This window comes from Larus michahellis, chromosome 4 (assembly GCF_964199755.1).
Source record: "Larus michahellis chromosome 4, bLarMic1.1, whole genome shotgun sequence".
Classification (NCBI taxonomy): Eukaryota; Metazoa; Chordata; class Aves; order Charadriiformes; family Laridae; genus Larus; species Larus michahellis.
Window position 1 is genome coordinate 71,665,356 of NC_133899.1, and position 22,081 is coordinate 71,687,436.

Genomic DNA, 22,081 nt, shown 5'->3' on the forward strand with positions numbered 1-22,081 from the left:
TACAGAAGTTCAAACATACAACTAATCTAACTGGAACACCCACTCACATTTAAGCACATGCTTAAAGGCTTTCTGGAGTCAAAAGAAGTTGAGAATCAGGAGAGAGTACTTAGTGAGCTACAGATTGAATGCTTCTACTAGTAGACAGTAATCACTGCACAGAATAGTAAGAGTATGATCCTCCTCTCTCACAAGCTCACATATTCCATCATACTCATGGATGCTTAAATCAAAAAGTACTTCTACTTATCATAAAGTTACTATTATTTCTTTAGTAAGAGGTCATGAAAATTACTGAATAAGATGTTACTGGACCACAAAGATTTGAAAAACATTGCGTTACGTAACAAGAATTAGAGACTTGCATAAAACACTATTTTGGATGTAGACCTCACAAGGCTTTTCTGTAATGGAAATAAAGCCAATGGATTCTTGAGTTTAGGAAAGGCCTAACTTCATACACTTTTTTTGTCCAGACATCAAAAAAACAATGAGCAGTTTATTTACTTTTTCCAATGCGTGCATGCTGAACACAGGACCATCATGTGCTTTGACAGTTTTTATGAGAAACACATCTCTCCAAATACACACATCCCCTGTGGAAGTTCCAGAAAACGCCATCTCTTCCGTCCAGCCATATACTGCACACATCATTGTATCAGTTCTTCCCAACGCACCAATGCAGCCCTTTCTCCCAATTAGTCCTCCGCCTGGTTCAAACCAAAAACAAGTCATCAGATCTTTGCTTAAAATTATTTTCCATATACTATACAACCTTACAAGCAACAAGTCTTTTCTTCTCGTTCTCCCCAAGAAACTGAGCCTGAGAAGAGTTGTCAGAAAATAAAATTTTTATACTATTTGGCATCTTTCAAGACATAAAAAAACCCTTACCTTTAACTTAAATCTGGATTTGAATAGGTACATATACCCACATAGACATACAAAGAGAAAGTGCATTTATAAACCCACATCTAAACAAAAAACTTAGCATCTACCACACAGTACATAGAAATTTCTAATGAAATTAAACTGAAAGAAAAAAAAAAGTTTAAAACTTGACATCCTATCCCTTTCACAATAACACTAACAAAATCATTGTGCTAGGAAGTCTGTAGTCACACTTATCAGTCACATGATTAAGATGGGTAGGAGGAAGTATTTCAGTGATACGCTTTTCTTAGTGAGATAAGCAGAAGATGCTGCACTACATTTATTTAGTAGAATGGCCAGATTGGATGGGGCTTTGAGTAACCTGGTCTAGTGGGAGGTGTCCCTGCCCATCGCAGGGGGGTTGGCTAGATTATCTTTAAGGCCCCTTCCAACTCAACCACCCTATGATTCTATGTTTTCAGTGAGAGGATTTCTGATTTTATTTTAGAGGTATGCTATACTGGCCTCTGGATAATATAAATGTTACAGCTACATAAATTTTAAAATTCTTTAAAATACTGTCTCTAAAATCATTTGACAGGTGTAGCACAAAGCAACTTCTGGCTAGAAAGTGAGATTTATATGCTCACAATCCTCAGAGAGACTTCATGGGGTATAACACGGAAGTCCCTCAGGATCTGACGCTTAATACCATTCTCCTACTTACAGAGGCAGGATCTCTGAACCTCTCTGCCATCACTTGCCACCAATGAAAATTTATTCCGAAGCATATACTTTGGTGTCTCTTCTCACATCAAGTGCACCTGCACTAGTGCATATTTCAGAGACTTGGCATTTGTTAAGGTGCATGATACTCTACATACACTACCACTGTTAAGTCTGTTTCCCGGTGACTGCCTTGCCTGTGTGCGTTGCAGTTTTGCACAGGTGGGCTGCAGCGTTAGAGAAATTTGATTGACTGAGCAGTACCAGAGGAGAAAAAGAGGCATTTGAAACAATTTCATTTCTTTATTCAAAATCGCCATCTCCAGGCTTTTATCAGAGTTAGGATTTCTTTCTAAAGAATTTATAGTAATTCTCTCAGTAAGTATCCTGACACACTTTGTTCTTTCTATAGATAGCAAGCACCATTGTTAAAATTAATAATTTATAGAGACTTCAACAGCTCGCTCTCAGGCAACCTTGATTAATTTCTGCTGGAGCCAGAACTGAGAAAACTAGTGTAATTTTTTTTCATCACAGACTTATCTCTCCACAATTAATCTTTATCAGGGACTCATGTGACTTGATGTACATAACTTCTGCATGAATAGTTAGAACATTCTTAGCAGATTAGCTAGTCCTCTGTAGCACATGTGTCTTTCAAAAACCTCATTTTGAGGTTTGAAACAATGAAGTTCACACTAATATCAGGGAATGGATTTTTCACTCTTCAAAATTTTTCAAGCAGATAAAGCAAGCTTCTTTATCTTGGTTTTTAATTGTCAAGTTCTATCTAAACAAACAGGTCTCAACTGGCACATGTGTCCTCTTCAAGTACTTTGTGGATTTTTATAACGTTAAATTTATTTATATTTGTGCCACTTTATAACATGTATGTTCTAAAGGTCCTTCTTCCAAAAACTGTTCTATGATTTTAGAGCAGCTCTGTAACATTTTCAGATGTGCTACGTTATTAGTAGATATAAAAAACAGACAGTAGGAAATCCAGGGTCCTTTCTACTTGTGTAGCTCTAGCTCCATGGCAAACTGATCTTAAAAAGACTTCCCACTACTGCCGTAATGCCAATTAATATTATTTCTACTAGGGCAAACCTAACTTAGAGACATATAAAGAGAAAAAAATTGCCTTTAATGCATGAGACATACTATAAGAGATGCAATATTTCTATTTCAAGTAACCGAAAATGCTGTAATTCTGAAAAGTTTCCTTACCTGCCCTACGCCAGAATTTCATGTGTTTAATTCCAACCGTAATCAATTTATCAGGCATGTAAGGATTAATCTTAACAACAAAAATCTTATCTTTGCTTCCCCTGAAATGCAAAGGAGAATATTTTAAATAAAAATATAACTATTCATATTTTTAAATAGGTTTTGGTTTGAGGGTTTTTTTGCTAATGTATACCTTTTCTATCTTGCTAACATTTATTTCCAAATCATTAACAGGAATTTATTATGAAGAGGAAGAAAGCCAAAGAACAAACATACTGAGTCCCATTCTATTTTGATTACCCTTCAGTTTTCAAAGCAGGTGAGTAATTATGTTACTTCGGAAATCCACTAGGTGGCATTTTCTTTGAAAAAGAATATATATTTGCATTAAGTTTAGACACACAGCATTTAGATCTCTGACAGCTCATAATGAAACTTAGAGGTGTAAAGTAGTACATCTTATTTAAAAGTCTCTCATTTTGAAAATAAATTTCCATTCTCATCCATCTTTTAATTTATTTTTCTTGTTAGAATAAAACATATGCTGTTATATCAATTTTAAATGGAAATTTCAGTTCTTTCTAAAAACACTAAAACCTGTTATGTGTGTTAGATTTCTCACTGTGCTTCTATAAAACCAATGCTTTGCTTCAGTCCTAGAACATGAAAAACAGCTTCCAACTATGTTTGCTATCTGTGCAAGGAAAGAAATGCTTACTAGTAGATTTTTTTTTCTTTAAAACACAGAAGAGCTTCTATTCCCTAATTTTTGTTCTCTGTTCAAGAGTGACAACAATCTTTTACCTTCTGTCATTTTCAGATCACTAAATGGGCTAGTAGCAAAAAGCATGAACCAGTTTCTTTCCAAACTTACACTGTAATCTTCATTCAAGAAGATTTGTAATCAAGAATTAAGTAAAACTGGTAGGTTCACAGAGTAGGGGGATTTTTAAAAAAAAAAAAAAAGCTGAAAAAAATTTCTATCTAAAGCAACAGATGCTTAGAAACAGCAAAGTCAAAGGTTTCACAAACATTACTCAACATTGGAAATAAGAGCTTAATTAAGAGAATATTAATTCTCTTAATATTTATTAAATTAATATTAATGTAATTAATATTAATAAGATAATATTAAGAGAATTAAGAGCTTAAATAAGAGAATAATTCTGTAGATTAAAACTCTATTTAACAAAACACCTGCAAACTACTATCCCAAGAAAGATGTGATGTCTGATGAAAAAAGATTTGAAAAGCAGAGTGTACATCACCATCTCTGGTAGGGCCAACAGAAGCGCATGGAGTTAAGTTTTAAAGAACTTATTTCAGAACACATCAAATAAATGTAAATAAACTTTGCCTTCTATGTCTTCTTTCTTCACCAGTTGAGCTGTCACTATAATAATTCTTGTTGGTTCTATCAGAGCTTTGTTTTTTTCTTCCAAAAAAAGTTTTAAGGCTGTGCTAAATGTCATCGCCTGTATCACTTAAGTGATAGAAGTGATAATTTATTAGAGAACTATATTATTCTTTAATGAATGTATTTTGCTTACTGTCATTTGAGTAAATCCAGATACAAATTTTAAAGCAAAGTTAAATTCCTACCTTACTGCTGAAAGCTTTTCTCCTTTCTTCCAGTCCCAGAGTACAACAGTGTGATTGTCGTCTATTCCAACAGAAGCCAATCGTTTCCCATCCGCTAGAAAAATAAATTTATGATTAAGAGAGTAGATAGATAACATTATGTTGCAATAATAAGAAACCATATTAAATAATATTATAACTTCAAAACTATTATAAGAAGAATGTACAAACAGGTAAATAATTGTATGACACGTAGAGGCATGCCTGTCATCTGTTTGCTTTTAAACTTGAGTGGTCAGTTGGATGGAGTTTAGGGCTTGGTTACCCAGTCTAAAAATTGCACTTAGATTCTCTGTGTTTGTATGAAATCCTTTGTTCAGCTAGTTGCTGATATAGTTGCACAAAAACCTTTATCACAGATTGCACTGTGAGAATTTTCTGTCCACTCTGAAAATCCCTGTTCACTTCTGAACAGGAAAGCATTGAAGCAATACCATGAAGTTTATGAAATATCCTTAAACTTAGTAATAGCGCAAAGTCTTTGAGAAGCTCTGACACATATCCCACATTAACCTCCAAAAAAGAAGTTATTTGTGGTCACTCGTGATCAACAATTTTCTGACATTATCCAAATTGCTGTGCATCTATGTCAAAATTTATGAAATGAGATTCGCATCTTGAAAAAGGAGAACAAAACAAACGTAAGAATCAAAGACTCCAAACTACTCATCTTTGTGATTAAGACATCTTCAGTGTGAGTTTAGAGATCCTATCTAGTAAATCCAAACCATTAAAGAATAGAAGCCAGTGGAGAAGAGGTAATTTAACATTGTAAAGGAATTCGATGTATGGGGTGCAAAAATATCAAAAGATTTAACTGACAGTCTCTTATGTTAGTATAAGGTGGAGAGAGGGGCTCGGTTTCTGCTCAGAACTCCATAAGTTGACTTTTTGAATTTATCAGTGTGCTAACCAATCAGCTTGCAGGATTTAATAATAATCAAAAACAAATAAAAAAAAAGGCACTCCTGAACAATTTGCTCAAAAATTCGCTTACACAGCTGTATTGCAGACACAACGCTCCAGATCTGTGCACCTGCCTCATACAACCAAAACCAATTCCAAAGTGATCAGCCCAGCTATTAAACGGCACAGAACCTGTTCTTGCATTTCCTGATGTGCAAGAATCCACAGGAGCTCTTTTTAACGAACGATCACTTTAAGACAGTCTCTCTCATTTGACATTGATCACTGGAGAATATTTTTAGGATAAAATCTTCAGTGTAAAGGAATTCCCAATTGTTCATTAGAACCGATTAGCTTGTATTTTTATACGGAAAAGGAAAATTATATATAAATAAAAAAATAAATACTTATTACCTGAAAAATCAACAGCACAAACACCGTACTGGTGATAGCCCTTTAATACTGAGAGTGGTTTTATTGTTTCTGTATCCCAAATGTGTATTGAGGAATCTCGACCAACCTGAAAGTATAAATATTTGTAACTATATTTTTTGTCATTTCTCAGTTACTTCACACAGTTGTTTAGAAGTATAATATTGACAAATACTTTTTAAAGTATTAGAAAAAATTCACAGTGATAACATTTTCCTAGTACTCCTTCTGTCTGGCTAGCAGTATTATTCCTTCTCCTGCTTTACAAGTATCACTCCCCAGCTGTCTCTTTCTCCCCTCCGAAGAACTTGAGCGCATTAATCACAATAACTAGAGTCCTCTTGGCGCTAGGGGGGTGGGAAGCCCTTCATTGATTGCACTGTGGCATATTTACTCCATCAATTCTCTATCAATCATTCCTTGTCTAAAAATAAAAGGTTATTTTTATTGCTGGTACATAAGCTACCCTATGTTTGAGAAATCAAGGTGACTTCTGTTGTCACTACAAATGCCTACAAGTCAGATTCTACTGCACTGATACCTGTGAAGTAATGTCCACAAGAACAGTACTAATGCAGGTAATTGGAACTTGGTAAGAAATGGAACATAGATTATTCTTTTCAACTACGTACAAACATTATTAGTCAATATTTACAAGATTATTTGCTATTCCAAAGGTTTTGCACCTCAGTACACAAAAAAGGGCTGCAAAACCAGAACACTCTCCTGTGTTTAAGCCCAAGGGTAGGACACAAGAAAGATAGGATTTATTTCTGGTATTGCCACAAACTTGATATATGACGTTTGCAAAGCTTTCCGTAATGTCCACCACCGGGAAAATCTGAACCAGTGTTGCATGGGGAATTTGATTACTGCTTTACCTAATTTCTGCAGGTAATGTAGCATACAACAGTATATAATGTGTATAATATAATGGAGTGCATCTTTCTGTTGATAGCATAAGGTATTTTAAAATATCGTAAATACAGGCACTAACTTCACAACTAAGATACTAAAAAAAAAAAAAATATATATTTTAATCGCACATTTCCTCCACTTGATATCATGAAGCAGCAACATAATGCTGAATAGAAAATATGAATCTATTCTTAAATAAAAAATGAAGTTCAAAAAAACTACCAACTAACAACTCTTATCAGAGTTAATTTGAAGAACTGAAAAAAACATTTATGTTGCAGTTTTTTAACATGATTCCATCTGCAACACAAATGCAGTCCTTCCCCTGAATAAATGTAGACCAGACTTCCTTCCTCCAAACCACGCTTTCCTAAATTCAGTATTAACAACTTCAGATTCCTATTGCAGATAAACGCGCATCCTACCTGACCCGTTGCCACGTAGTCCTTTAAGGGATGAATAGCAAGGCAAAGAATGTCATCATCATGACCTAGATAAAAGCGCTGGGTGTTCTGCTGTCGATTGTACACCACTCCCACTGCTGCAACATGGTATACAATTTCACCCGTCTGAGTGTAAAATAAATTGCTTCGACAGTCGTAACCTCTGTAACTGATTAAAGAAAAAAGTTTGTTCATCAAGGTCATAACCATATATACAGAAACTTTGACACAGAATTATGCAAGATGCATTTTGCACATGTAAAAACTCAGGTTACTTACCAACTACTGCTTTGGTGTTGTAAGATTATTAACATATTTCCCCAAAGAAACACCAATTTATTAATTTCATATACTATTCCGACATTAGTACTACTAGTATTAGTTTGAAAGTGACTGCTCTTTAATAGTTAACTCTCCACAACTAGTTTAGAAGAGGAAGTAATAGCTAGTAGTTGTTCCAAACCACATAGGAAAATTGAGGCATGCAACACAGAATTAAATGAAATGGACAAAACTAATACTTTAGACATTTTCTATCTCTTACTGCTCAAAAATCAGGCAGCTAAAGTTTCCACAAGAATGTGGACAACACAGATATCATAAAACTGAAAGTTTCTGGAAACTTGCTAACAGAAAACAAATGCATATATTTTCTTCCAGATCTTCCTTCTTTTTTGAAGGAAAACCTGTCTCCTTTCTGTACTGGTACAGCAACTGGCAAGAGCAGGCCAACTCCCAACTGAGGGCTGTACGCGCTATCACAGTACACACATTTCCTCCTAGGTGGGAGGATTAACATTCAGTACCCTATTAAAAAAAAAAATGGAGGCATTTTCAAAAAGGCTAGGGTCCTACTTCCACAAGTAATTTAAGAGGGTCAGAAACCTAAAACAACACATTAAACAAACCACCAAGTTTTAAATTAGTGTTTTTAATAACGCTATCCCTGGCAGTCAATGGAGATAATATTTAAAAATGCGTTACTGAAATTCATTCCTTCTTTTCTTCCGATATAAACAATACTCCATATACTCCTGACACATCCTGTGTCTATGCTGTTAATTCTCCAGCAAACCTCTTTCTGTTCCTTCTGTTCTTACAGATATTCACTAAATCAGCTTTTTAATTATTTTTACAAAGATGCAGGCAAAATCTGATTACATCTCTAAACAGATAGTTAAATTTACAGAACGGGAATAACACTTGAATGTGTTTGAATTGGCCACGAATGTTCTTTATTTAGGGATCATAAGGCTCTACTTAAGCATTTTTGCACCCAACTTCTAATTGAACTAGTTGAAAAAAAGCCCTGAAGATGATCAGCAAGTCATTCTTGGCAAACAAAATAACTAAACTTTCACCATCAGCAACTGCAAACTAACAGAAATCTCTAATGTTTATGGTATACATCTCAAGATACTAATTTCTTTACTTAATTAAAAGCATGTATCATGAGAAAAAAATTACATTATTTTTAAGAAGAAAACAAATGCAGGATCTTTTTGCAGCAATGCAGCTCTTTAAATTATCGCATAAGAAAGACAAAGATGCATCTGTATGCATACCAATAAGTGTCTTACACAAAATGAATGGGTAGCATTAAGACAATTACTGTGTATGAGACACTTCAAAGGTTTAAATGACACAGGAATTATGCTATCCAGATAGAAAAGTCTTTCATAAAATTATATACAGCTTTTCTTGCACACATGGTGCAACCGTGTACTGGTCAAGTAACAAATCTTTAAAGCAGTTGACCAACTTTAGCTTAATGGATACTATTCTGAATGAATAGTGAATGAATGAGTACTCAACCATGGATCCACGTTCACAAATACTAGACGTTTGAATTACTAGTAAAACCACAGCATGTACCTGGAGCAGGTTTGGACACGCTGTATTTTTGTTGGCTTACCCACGCTACATGCAATGGTACTTATGGCAGATCACAAGTGATTAGAGAAAAATTGCTAAATTCATCTCACGAAGTTTTCAAATGGATCAGCAGATGGTTCAGGTCCACTCCTCCCCAGATGCAGAATGCTGCATTTCCCCTTTCTGAAGTTCATGAGATCTCTCCCTGCCCAGTTCTCCAACCTGTCCAGGTCCCTCTGGATGGCAGCACAGCCATCTGGTGTACCAGCCACTCATCCCAGTTTTGCGTTATCTGTGATACTGTGAAGTCCAAAGCTGTGTCTCATTAGACTGTGAACAAGCAAAGCGAACTTCCTAAACCAGCAAAAACTATGATAGCACAGGAACAAAAGCTTTTAAATAAGTCTCCCTCCAACCCACTGTTTAGATTGGTACTCAAGAGGCAGGTTCTTAACTTCAGGTTTGGTCCCAGCCCAGCAACTTTTCAGTGGCTGCTGAGTTACTGTCGTTTCAAAGTCTTTCTTTCCATTAAGTGTGGGGCTCAGCTATATGTCTGCTCCCTGCCCTTCTCAAAGTGACCAACAGTGGAGACTCACAATTCAGGTGCAGACTCTTCAGTCATGCCTTGCTCTCCCTCCATCCATACCCTTCACTAACAACCTCCCCCAGCGGCAACACATGCAGATGTTTTGAAGCTGATTTCTGCCCCACCCAAAGTGCTGCCTGCCCATCCTGCCTGCCTGCACCCTTCCTTGATGTTCGGCCACTAGTTTTTACAGGGACATAACATGTAATCATCTACAAAATACTATGAAAAAAGAAAACAAAAATAACCTATCACAGTATGCAAAACCAACAGTTCAAGGATGTGACAACAGTCATTGAGAAGCAGGGTTTATAAAGGCAGGCACAGTGCCAAAGATGACATCTAGACCCATCGTTGCTCAGACATCATTTTCCTGTGCTTCGCTCTGCACTGTGCTCTTTTAAAAATACTAGATTTCCTTTACAAGTGCAGAATAATAAATAAATAAATAAATGCTGAATATGCACCTTAAATGAGAATATTTCAAAAAACAGCTACAGAAATATGTATGCTGAAAGAAATAATGCTTTAGAAATACTGGACATTGAGCAATTTCTTACAAGCTTGGCAGTTCACTTACAAAAGTAAAAAGCATTAAGACAGATCCTTCTACCTGCAATCCAGAAACTCAGAATTTTCCCAGCTCTTGTCATAACAATTGCCTATATACCCTAAACTAAGTACAGTGAGTACATTAATGCCATATAGCACAGGACTACCCAAAACCCCCAAAATTTATCTAGGATGCAGGAAAATAATTCATATTACTCATATTTATAACTTTTTATGATCAGAAGCTTGGATTTTAGTTCACTACCTCCAGTTATAAAAAGAAATTAAATAGGTGTACAATCAATTGCTTACAATTAAAATAAAACATATTTTGCCGAAATACCAAGCAAAGACAGCTTGTAACCCGGTTAAACACATCTGGTCTTTCTCACATGCTGGGCTACTAACTCCCTGACTATTGGTACTTTTCACCAGATGGGTTTAGACAGTCCAAGCAGAGATGAAAAGTAGTATGTTTCACTGTAGAAAATTATTCCCTCAGAATGTGCTACACAGTTCCAAAATACTTACATCTCCATATTACTAAACCAATTTAGAACTGAGATTATTAGCTAATGTCAGAAAAAGCACAAAGAGAAACAATTTCTTTGCATGCAGAAAACAAACCACAGAAATAATTTACGAGGTATCTTGATTAGCAACTAGAAACTAAGTAATACTGAAAGCAAGCTCTGCAACACAGTTACTGGATAATATATAATAAGACACAATAATCACAGAATCATGGTTGGAAGGGATCTTTCAGATCATCTAGTCCAACCATCAACCTAATACTGACAAAAATCACCACTAAACCGTATCTCTAAGCACTATGTCTACCGTCTTTACATACCTCCAGGTATAGTGACTCAACCACTTCCCTGGGCAGTCTGTTCCAATGCTTAATAAACCCCTTTCAGTGAAGAAATTCTTTCCTAATACCCAGTCTAAACCTCCCCTGGCACAACCTGAGGCTGTTTCCTCTTGTCCTATCGCCTGTTACTTGGGAGAAGAGACCAACCCCCACCTGGCTACAGCCTCCTTTCAGGTAGTTGTACAGAGCGATAAGGTCTCCCCTCAGCCTCCTTTTCTCCAGGCTAAACAAACCCAGTTCCCTCAGCTACTTCTCATAAGACTTGTGCTCCACACCCCTCAACAGCTTCATTGCCCTTCTCTGGGCCCACTCCAGCACCTCAACGTCTTTCTTGTAGCGAGGGGCCCAAAACTGGACACAGTACTCGAGGTGGGGCCTCACCAGTGCCAAGTACAGGGGGATGATCACTTTCCTAGTCCTGCTGGCCACACTGTTCCTGATACAAGCCAGGATGCTGTTGGCTGCCTTGGCCACCTGGGCACACTGCTGGCTCATATTCAGCCACCTGTCAACCAACACCCCCAGGTCCTTTCTGCCAGGCAGTTCTCTAGCCACTCTTCCCCAAGCTTTCTGCAGTAGTTGATGTTTTCAAGTGTTCTTCAGCAACAGCTAATCAAACCATCAATCCAGGACTGATTCAAGTTAATACAACAGTAAGTTTCAGAAGAAAAGACTGCTACCTCAATGCTATGTAGGAAAACAACTTTGCCGTTACCAAGATCATGAAGAGCAGGGACTGGATTCACTTTGAGATTAAGGCAAACATAGCTAAGATAGGTGTTCACATCTGTGTTAGATATATTAACACCTACGTTTTAACCAAAAGCGTTCCAGTCAATACAGCCAATGGAACCTGCAGGGCTACTCAGCTGACCGACTAGTCAGCACTTAGTTTTACTTGAGCCAAATCACTCTTTATGCTCCACTGACTGGATCGCCACTGACTGTGACAGAAGTTCAGATACACACATAAACCCACCTACTTTTAGGCACACAATTGAAAATTCTTTAACCTGAAGCTGGATCCTACCCACAGTTGCAAGTTACACATCTACAGCAAACTAAGGGGAACTTCACAAGTAGTGCCCTCTCTGGGAAAAGAGTCAACGTCCATAGTTTGTCTGATGCTTTAAGTGTTTCAAAATTTGAATGTTACTTTTCAAAGTATATATGGGACATTTCTGAAGGTAGTGCAACCCTCCCCAAAAATCTCCAGAAGAACTAAATGTCAAAATAAACATGGTGAAGGTCAGAGCCTATACAGCACAAACGAAGAGATAATTAAAAACAAAAAAACCCAAATAATTTCACATGGCAACAGTGTTTTCTCAACAGGATCCACTCACAGCCTACTCCCTTCAGGTGTTATTTGTAGGTATTCGTAGCCCTCTGATAGAAATCCATGCAAGGTGTCATAAGACTCATTTAAGAACATGAGAAATCCCATCTCATCTTGAAACCATTACCAAATTTCATCTTATGATAAGGTCAGTTCAATAAATATCCTGAAACTCAAACCAGATTTTGCTTAAATCCCCTGAATATTAAAATATATATATATCATTCTTGTGAGATTGGCAGCATAGCTTTGAGAGAATGCAAGACATAAGTATTAGATTTGCATCCCTATTCCCTGCCAGCAAAAAGAGAGTATTATAAGCACTGAGTCTGAGAAAGTGGTTCCTCTGAATGTCCCAAAAGATGTATTCTTTTTATGCTTCTGAACCACCACCACTGTCAAAGACATGGCAGAAAGAAAATACAGGAATAGTCAAAAACAGGCCAAACTAGTACACCAATTTTATAACATGCTTCTGATGACAATTGCATCAGATTTCTCAGAGAAAGATGCACTTAAAGATTAACCTGTTAATAGAAGTTGCTTTCTCCTCCGTATTAGTCAGTGGCTGGCTCACATACTCAGCATTATTGCTTTTATCCCCTTCCAAAAGAGGAAGTAAACAGAGGTTTAAAAGATTTCTTACAGGATATAAAGAGATTTTTAAAAGCTCATCTTTCAAGGCAGTTGACAAATTCAAAACACAAAACCAATGTGCTGAAAAACAAAGAAAGGAAAAAGAGCTTCTTATCCCCTAGCTGAAAAAGCACCACTTTTTATACTTTCAAGGAACATCCAAGACATTTCCATTGCAGCTAAAGAAAGATGAAGCAAAGCAGACTTCCTGAATCAGAGAATATGCCTATTACTCACTTGGATGTGGGTCACTTTAAAGTTAACAGCCTGGACACTGAGAAAAATCTGTTGTTCAGCATGGATTCTTCATTAGTTTCCTTGATGCCCATTGGGTAACCAGACAGAACTCAACTGGATATTCTACTTCTGGTCATTCCTGGATATTCTGGTCAAGCTTCACTTCTGTTGTGAAGGAAATAACAATAATCCCAAAGATCCAGGGCCCTTGCTTGTGCTACATCTTCTTCAGGATCATTTGGTTTGATTCTCAGACCAAATTTTAAAGACTACATACAGCTACCCACCTTAATGCATTTTCTAAACAAATATAAAAATCTTCAACTGAGAATTCTGGAGCATCAAAAACAGAAATAAAAAACACAGCTTTGTACCAAGCTTCCCAGTTGCCATTACTTCCAAAGCTATTCCTTAGACTCCATGTCTTCTACAGACAAAATTGCTGAGTTGAGTGATTAACTAGTCTTAGACAATTAATTTATTACACATTCCATGTGGAGCCCTTCTAAAATTGTTTAAGTGTCATTATAAAGCTAGACAGTATCACTAACTTCACTGTGCATTTAGTTACCTCCAAAAAGAAGTTGTATCCCTGCAAAGAGGTATCTTTTGAAAGGGAAACACAATACTGCCTGATTTCCAGTGCCTCAATTTAATAAACACTTTGGTTTTGCTTTGTATCAAGGGAATTTATATTTCTGATCATTATTCTAATGTAGTAACATCTACTGCCAGTTGGCTTTAAACCACCACATCTTTGTCCTGATGAAAAAGTCTTCACTTATGAAAAGTTATACAAGACTACCAATCCCAAAGAAGAAATCATAAGATTTCAAGGATGCATCTGAAAGTCATTTTGTTACTCAAATTATCACCAAAACCAGAATTAAACTGAATTTGACACACTTATAGGACCTACTAAGAATTCTATTTCATCCCTAAACTAACACGAGGAATGTACAAGTTGTTTCAGATTAGGTACAAACAGTTTATACTTTTTTTTTAATTTAATAAAACACTGATAGAAACACCACTTAGTACAGAACCCAGTCATCTTCAACTACACCAAGTTTCTGTCGTAGCTTCCAAAATAATACACCAAGGAGAGCTATTACTTTCCAGATACAGAAAAATATAGGTGACAGCCAAATACTATATTTAGTCACCTGTATTCAAATAATAAATATTAGCTAAAGTTTCAGTGCAAATTCACTTCAGAATTCATGTTCAGAATTAGTCTAGCTCGGCATCAAACTTTCTAGTGTAAATTTATTTTTACAGAAATAAATAAAAACAATAAATCACAGAGCAACTGACCTAGAAGTCCTTCATCAGGTTATGAAATTATAAACACCAGTCTACAAAACACAAACAGTCTGCTTATATATTTTAAAGAATACTGCTTTTCATACCCATGAACAAAATGTAATCTTATACTGTTTCCTGGAGCTCGCTCTCGTCTCTTAGAAGCTGCACTTTTTCTTTTTTCTTTGCATTGCTCTTTAAGCTGAGGTAGATCTTCTTTGTAAACCTTTAAGAAAGAGCACACTTAAGAGATTCATAAGGAAAGTATGTTTCTGAGAATTCAGCCACAGTCATCACCCACAAAAATGTTACACTGATATAACTGAAAAAAAATCTCTAATAACTGTAGATGGCTATTGTATAGTGCAACTGATTTTAACTTACAACCAAAACTCTAGTAGAACACACTACGAATATACGCAATCACTTTTTTTTTCCTCTGTTGTAGCTTAATATTTTGAAAGCATCAGATAATAAAAATTCTAAAGGTTTTGGCCAGTTCCTGCTCAGCTCTCAGTCTCCCCAGTTCTCAAATTTCAACAGGTCTTCATAAAAGACCAAATTAAAACCTACGGAACATTCCAACTGCCATTAAAACTAAAATCTTTACCTGTCGACGATAGGTGATCTGTGTCTCTTGTTCAATTTCAGAGTCCAGCTCTGGAACGTCAGACTGATCTGAATCTGATTCATCACTATTGGAATCAACCAGACTCTCTGCCACCAAAAAAAAAGAAACAGAAAATGAAGCAACCTCAGTTATAAATCAGAAAATGTTTAAAGGAACTGCTTAATGTTTCCCATTTGACAACCAATGCTCATATTAACTACAACATAAACTGCTCATAACTGACAGGATCACTTCTGCTGATAAAGTAGAAATAAGCCAACTTTTAAGTATGATCATTGCTTTTATGTGGTTTGGGGAGCGAGTTAGTTTTCATTTTTAAAATTATTTCTTCAACATTAATGTTAGGAGGAAAGGGAGAAAGAAGAGAATGAAGTAATGAGTATAAAGCAGAAACTAAGACTTGCAGAAAACTAACAACAGAAGTAAAGAGCTCCAAAGAGAAACTTAAGGTTAGATGAGCCATTCATGTAAGTTGCAATTCTCTATCTAGATCAGGAAGGAAAAAAAAAATCATATATGGGAAGGAAGTGGTAAAATTTTTAGTTACTGTGGAGAAAAACAGTAGTCATTTAATGTTTCTGTTTTACATCACCTGGGGAAAGCCAAATAATGTTGCAGTACAGAGTTTCATTCCAACAGAAACTGAAAAGAACGTCCTGGATGATAAATGATAATATATTTGGAACTTTCTGCACCCTTTGATTGAACATTGCACATTTTTTGATTAAGAAACCAGACAAAAAAACTAGTCTAGAAAACAAATGGATTTTAAAAGATCTCAAAATGTAATTGCAAAGAGAGAATCACCACTCAGTAAGAAATGTTTCTAGAAATATGCAATAAAGAGCAATCTTTGGAGCTATAATACTTAACATTTTTATCAGTGATCTACGGAAAAAATAATATTGCTGCCAATTACAGAGTTAGAAAAGTCATTAACAGGACAATTATCAATAGTGTAACAAAACAGATGTATGTTGCACATACTGTCAGATAGCCAGAAGTAAGGTTATATATCCAGGAACAAGGAATCTAAACAACACCTAAAATTTTATCTTGGGAACGAGTAGCTAATGAGAAATTTGGGACATGGGAAATAATTAGTTGAAAATTAATTCATACCATGAAAGGATCAAACCAGTTAAAGGATTTTTGGAGGCTCCATCAAGGAGATGAAGGTACCTATTGCTTCTTTCTGCATTTGGCACTGACAAGACCAGCACTGAATCAGCATTCATTTATCTATTAGCTGGGTCCACACTGACAGATCTTCATCTAATCTTAGCAATTAAAGGATAAAACAGCCTTTTTAATTGTAACTCTATACTTATTTCCCTAAAGGACTCTCTAAATTCCTTTAGGAATTTCCAAGTGAGGCACTCAGTTAATTGTTTGATTTGGGGAATAATTGCTGTATCAGTCACTGGTGGAAACATGATCTACATTTTTTTCCAAATATTAAACACCTATAGTTTGCTTAAAAAAAAAAAAATCAATTACAATACTTAAATTATCATCTAAGTACTTCAAACATTTTAATCAAATGAGTATATGCATCTTTTTTTTCTACTGACATCTGGGCACCCATTTGTTGTCAATTCAGTAAAGGATATATGTACAGAATTCATAAATTCATATCTATAATACAAACTTTTAAATTTTCCCTTTACACAGGGAACAGAGCAGTGAATTTTTTTCACAATCTTGCTAGACTGAGCATACAGGATACAGGCAAGTAATAGGCAACACCACCAGCTACTTCAGGCAGCTGCAAAGGTATAAAAAACAACAATTTTGTGCAGACTATTTATTTCTATATTTGCACCAAAGAATTTTACTTCTCTTTTAGCCTCCCCTCCTCCCACCTTGGAGGGAGTTATAAGTTACTTACCTTGAGGTGCTATGTGAAGAGAATCCTTCAACTTGCGGTCAGGGACAAATTTCCACTGAAAGACTGAATGATCAGCTCCTCCAATGGAAACAACCCACTGGTGATCGTGCGACCATCTGACATTTGTCACGTGAGCAGAATGACCAAGATATTTTTTAAACTTTGCTCCTAGAACAAGAATAAAAATCTCTTTCAATATATGTGGAAAAAAAAGTTTCTGAAGCACCTCAGGAAAACATATCAAGGAACACATACAAAAAGTAATAGTTTAATTAAGATATTCCAATTACTAGTGATATTTTAATTAACAGCGGCAATCTCATGCAGTATTCCCGAATTTTAATCTGTCTTTAAGACAAATTGTTAAATTTGGATTCCAGGGTATATCATCTTTAACAAGTCAACACAAAGAGAGAAGACGTATGATAGTGCTGTATGAGGTGTACTAAAGGAATATTTTTTTTAAATTTTATTGCGTTTGCTTTGTTTTATCTTTGCAAACCAAAATTTCGCCAAAAACCAAACCAAAACTAAACTATTTTTAAAAATAAAATATATGTAAAACTTCTGGCTGTCCTATTCAAAATGCAAATAAAATACTGTTACTATTACAGTTGTCAATACACCAGCCTATTATTGTTTATGAGCTTTGAGCTCAAACTAAACTTCTAAGAATAAATATTGGCCATTGATATAATTTTCAAAAACCCAGTTTTCTAAAACCTTTTTCTTGAATAACCAAAATTCAAAAATGTATGTTTATAATTAACTTAGAATTAACTGAAGAACTTAAAGGTACTACCTTTTCTTAGACATGGGTATCGAAAGAGCTTTACTATTCCATAATCATCAGCTGTAACCATAACTTGCCCAATAAAATTTGCATCCACAGAATTTATATCATTTATATCTGAATATTTGGGCCAGATCCCATTAACTTCAAGGCCAGAAACACAGGTCCATGAGGCCCACTGAATGCCTTTTAATTCTTCCTTGTTTGTTACTTCTTTTCCACCTAAAAAAAAAAATATTAAAGAGCTATTTTTCCAATATTCACTTAAGCAATTTTAAAGAATGTAAACTTTTTTAAAATTTTCCAGAATCAAATCCAAGTGAGACAGAATTAAAAACTATCTTCCAAAACTGTCCTGATCTAATATTCTCTATTATGACCAACAGTATCAGTAGTAAGGCTTCTCAAGACTACTTAAAAGAGCATAGCTTTGGTACTTTACAGTTTCTATTATTTCTTGATACCTGTTTGAGGCTGTGTTATTTTTATATGTTTATCAAAAATACATGTAGCCACTCTAAGATAAAGTTGTTGCTGAACTATTCTAGAAACCTGGATTATTTAGAGCAAAAACTGAAGAACGCGTTTAGATCTAGCCACTGTAAATTACTGAAAATACCAATTTTACGCTTAGATCCTTGTTACATTATTTCACATCAGCTCTATCTGTAATAAGACTGTTCCAATCCCACAAAGTTGCATGTAGGAGCTTAAGAACTGAGTCAGACCAAAGGCCCATTTAATAAATACTGTGTCTTGAGGAATGACCAGAAGCAAAGTGCAGGAGCAACAAAAGAACAATGCAAGCGAATGTAAAAGTTGTGAGTCAGATTCATCGCACAACGGCAGAACCTGAGCAGGACACTGCCAATAATTCACCCCTCAGTCTTCAGTGGTAACAAAACTGAGGGCATCTGGGCTGGTTTTTTTCCTGTTTTCTTATTTTTAATAGGATTCTGACTAGTGGGAGAGGATGGGATGGAATGTAGGGGAGCAGCCTCAGGTATTGTAAGGAGGTAAGTTTTCAACAGAGGGTTAGGGCAAGGGAGAACGCAAGTGGACTGGAATAAACAGAGGAAAGAACAGCCATAGAGAAAAGACAAAACAAAATGGCAATTAAATTAAAAAGGAAAATGTAAAACAAAACAACAAACCAACACAAACCACAAAAAACCTAACAATTCACGCTCGAGGGTTTAACTATTATATACTCCTCCAAAAACTGGAAAGGAACTCGGGTGCCCTGTCTGAAGATCCTTCAGCTCTGATGAAATAACTACACCCTTTGACAAGGTTTACCTTGTAATCTCTTTCAATCACTAATCCGTGTAAACGATGACTACTAGTACTGGTTATATCCATGACTAAGTCTTACAGATCTTGTATTAGGCAACTGTAAGTTCCTTACTCATTTATAGTGGAATTTCAAGTGTTGTATGACGCCCATCATTATTTTAAAATATTTAGGAGATTCCTCTAACTTCACTGACTGCTAAACTTTTTTCATAAACAAGCTTCCACTATCTCACATTCTAATATATCAAAGAACTCCAGGCTGAAAGCCGCCTATGTAATTCAGAATTGCTCATCCTCTGTGTATGTATTTGTTACAGCCTAATTAAATTCTCACTTACTATCTTTTCTCACATATCTTCTGTCTCATTCAGTGCACAAAACCAGAAACATCAAATGAATTAGATGCTTCAGCAAAGAGAGTCACAAAAAGCTCCATGGAACTATGAATAATCTACAGTGCAAAGCATAAATATTATATAAGAAATTAAAGGACAATATACTAAGTGGTGATGATAATAAATAAATACTTATTACAAATACAATGAGCAGGAAAAATATAGAATGATATTATGTAAAGAGTGCATACACACAGAAGAAACAAGTGAAACCTTGTGACAAACACTGCCCTTGACATACTGTAATCAGGACTACTTAAATGCGAAGCTTTAAGATACATGTAATATGTACATATGTCCTCTGCAGAGGGAATTGTCATGGCGAAAAATGTTTCAAGATTATGGGACAGTTGAGCCAAGTTTTCAAGACAGTGTTGTCTTGAAAAATATTTACAATTACAGGGTTGTCACAAACTTTGAATCAGAAAACTATATTTGAATATTACGTAATATACTAATTTTCTTTAATAGTCCCCTATCATAAAAGAGGAAAGACACATACGAACTTGTGTTATCAGCAGACTACCCTGCTAAATTTCATGGTGGCATTTTTATTCATTTTGAAGGTTGCATGATAGAATCATGTATGTAATGCAGCTTAAATATTTCTTTTGTTTCCAGTGAGTAATTCCTAACATTCTGGCATCCTTATATCAGGTACTCTTATTTTCTCTACAGTTACCTAATGCTATTAGACTTCCAAATTCATTTGCATCCTGATTTTTTCTATCTGCAGATATTTCTCCCTGTAAAAGCTCTTTTAAGTTAAATTCCTCAGTTCTGCTGCAAACACAGTTCTAGAAAGCCAGATGACTCTTCCGAGATGCAACATATTGATTTTTCCACACATTTTAAAAACCATACGGTGCAAGCAAATGATAATCTATTTAATACCTAAGCTCAATAAATACAAAGCTATTAAGCTGTTGCAAAACTGAATTTGAATGCAGTATTATTCTTTGTCTAAAAAAGTGGGAGCAAAGATTTATTTTTGAGAAATAAATTATAAGCCAGCATCTCTACCATGAAAAGATGCACTATAAAGAAAAGTAAACATATAAGGATAAAAATATTTAAGTAGCTTTGCCAGAAAATGCTATACTTACTCAAATATAGCAAATATTTATAGAAACTTAGAAAAAAAATATCTCTATAACCCAGTGCTTTGAACCAGGATCTATATTTGGCTGTTTTTATGGAACTACTATACATTCTTTCTGTATTAAGTAACAAATCTCATACAGGCAACTCAGAATCTTACTTGGCATCCTGTAAAAAAGTCTCTTCCCGTTGCCATCATTGGTCTGTAAGTATTTACTGTCCGAAGACCAATCCATATGGGTGATGAAACTCAAAGATCCAATACATTCCCCAACTTTCTTGTATCGCTGAACAACACCATATATATCCACAGAGCTGTCATTGGAACCAACAGCTAGGAAATTCCCATCTGGTGAATATTTCAGTTCATGAATAGCTTCTTTCCTGTCTTTGATATGAACAACCTCAGTCATATCTCTGTAGTATGAAAGAAAGCATGTCATAAGTATAGAAGAGCCTTATCATACTGTCAAGTTCCCAGCTTTAAAAAATGGACAAAACTGTGAAATGATGAAGTGGACTTTATATCCTATGTGCAAACACAACACTGCTATGTTTAAGACTTGCGTAGGGCTCCATGGCAAAAAAAAAGAGAAGGGAATAGTGACAGAAAAAGGTGCTGCACTGGGCTGAGGGAAAGCAAACAAAAGGAATGTTCAAGTTGGGTCCACAAAAAAAATTAATCGGGTAGATTACCATATCTTTATTCACTCAGGGAAGAAAACTTCACTGACATGAGACACAGATCTCATTTTCCTTTTAAAACTGTGGGATCACGGCCACAAGGAGCACTGGTTTTGCATGCGTGACGTGCTCACAGCAGCATTCCAACACATGGAAACAATTTAGGAAGCAATGAAAACTTGTTTCTTAATAATTCAAGAACAATTAATAAAGCTAAAACCTAAAGTAAAACAATTCCTAGAACGCTCTGCAAATAGACCAATATACTTTTTCAAATATGTTATTATGGAACAACATGAACACATGTAGCACACATATTTTAAAAAGATCAGTAATTTAAAACAGAAATCCATGTGTCTCCTCATGTATGATCACTACAGTGTCAATATACAACAATTTATAAAAGCAATTGTATAATATGCTTGAAAGAGTTAATGAAGTATTTCTTTTTAATTTTTGTAACATACCTAACTCGAAGCACAGTGAAAGAGCCATCCTTCATTCCAAGAGCAAGATGAATTCCATCGGTACTAACCGCAGCACAGCGAATGGGTTCCTCCATATTGCACCGGGCAATCAGAGCATGGTCTATTAAACTCCAAATTCTAAAATAAAGTAACAATTACAAATGTAAGGAGCGGTTTGTAGCTGTGTCATAGATAGCACAAAGCCCGTAGTTTCTGCATAATGCTGGATGTGGTAGTGTCCTATTTTAAA

General features: G+C 35.6%; 1 protein-coding gene across 4 annotated transcripts in view; it reads right to left on the bottom strand.

Annotated features, from left to right (window-relative positions):
• EML5 (EMAP like 5) overlaps positions 1 to 22,081 on the bottom strand; it is a 113,157-nt gene that overhangs the window by 50,392 nt on the left and 40,684 nt on the right. For all 4 annotated transcript variants that reach the window (XM_074585464.1, XM_074585463.1, XM_074585467.1 and 1 more), the window contains exons 8-18: positions 21,832 to 21,969; positions 20,841 to 21,097; positions 17,898 to 18,110; positions 17,096 to 17,263; positions 15,184 to 15,290; positions 14,681 to 14,799; positions 7,152 to 7,338; positions 5,791 to 5,896; positions 4,432 to 4,525; positions 2,830 to 2,930; positions 508 to 710 (exon numbers count right to left, since the gene is read on the bottom strand). In XM_074585464.1, coding sequence (XP_074441565.1) covers positions 508 to 710; positions 2,830 to 2,930; positions 4,432 to 4,525; positions 5,791 to 5,896; positions 7,152 to 7,338; positions 14,681 to 14,799; positions 15,184 to 15,290; positions 17,096 to 17,263; positions 17,898 to 18,110; positions 20,841 to 21,097; positions 21,832 to 21,969 — 1,693 coding nt within the window. The remainder of the gene's footprint in view (positions 1 to 507; positions 711 to 2,829; positions 2,931 to 4,431; positions 4,526 to 5,790; positions 5,897 to 7,151; positions 7,339 to 14,680; positions 14,800 to 15,183; positions 15,291 to 17,095; positions 17,264 to 17,897; positions 18,111 to 20,840; positions 21,098 to 21,831; positions 21,970 to 22,081) is intronic.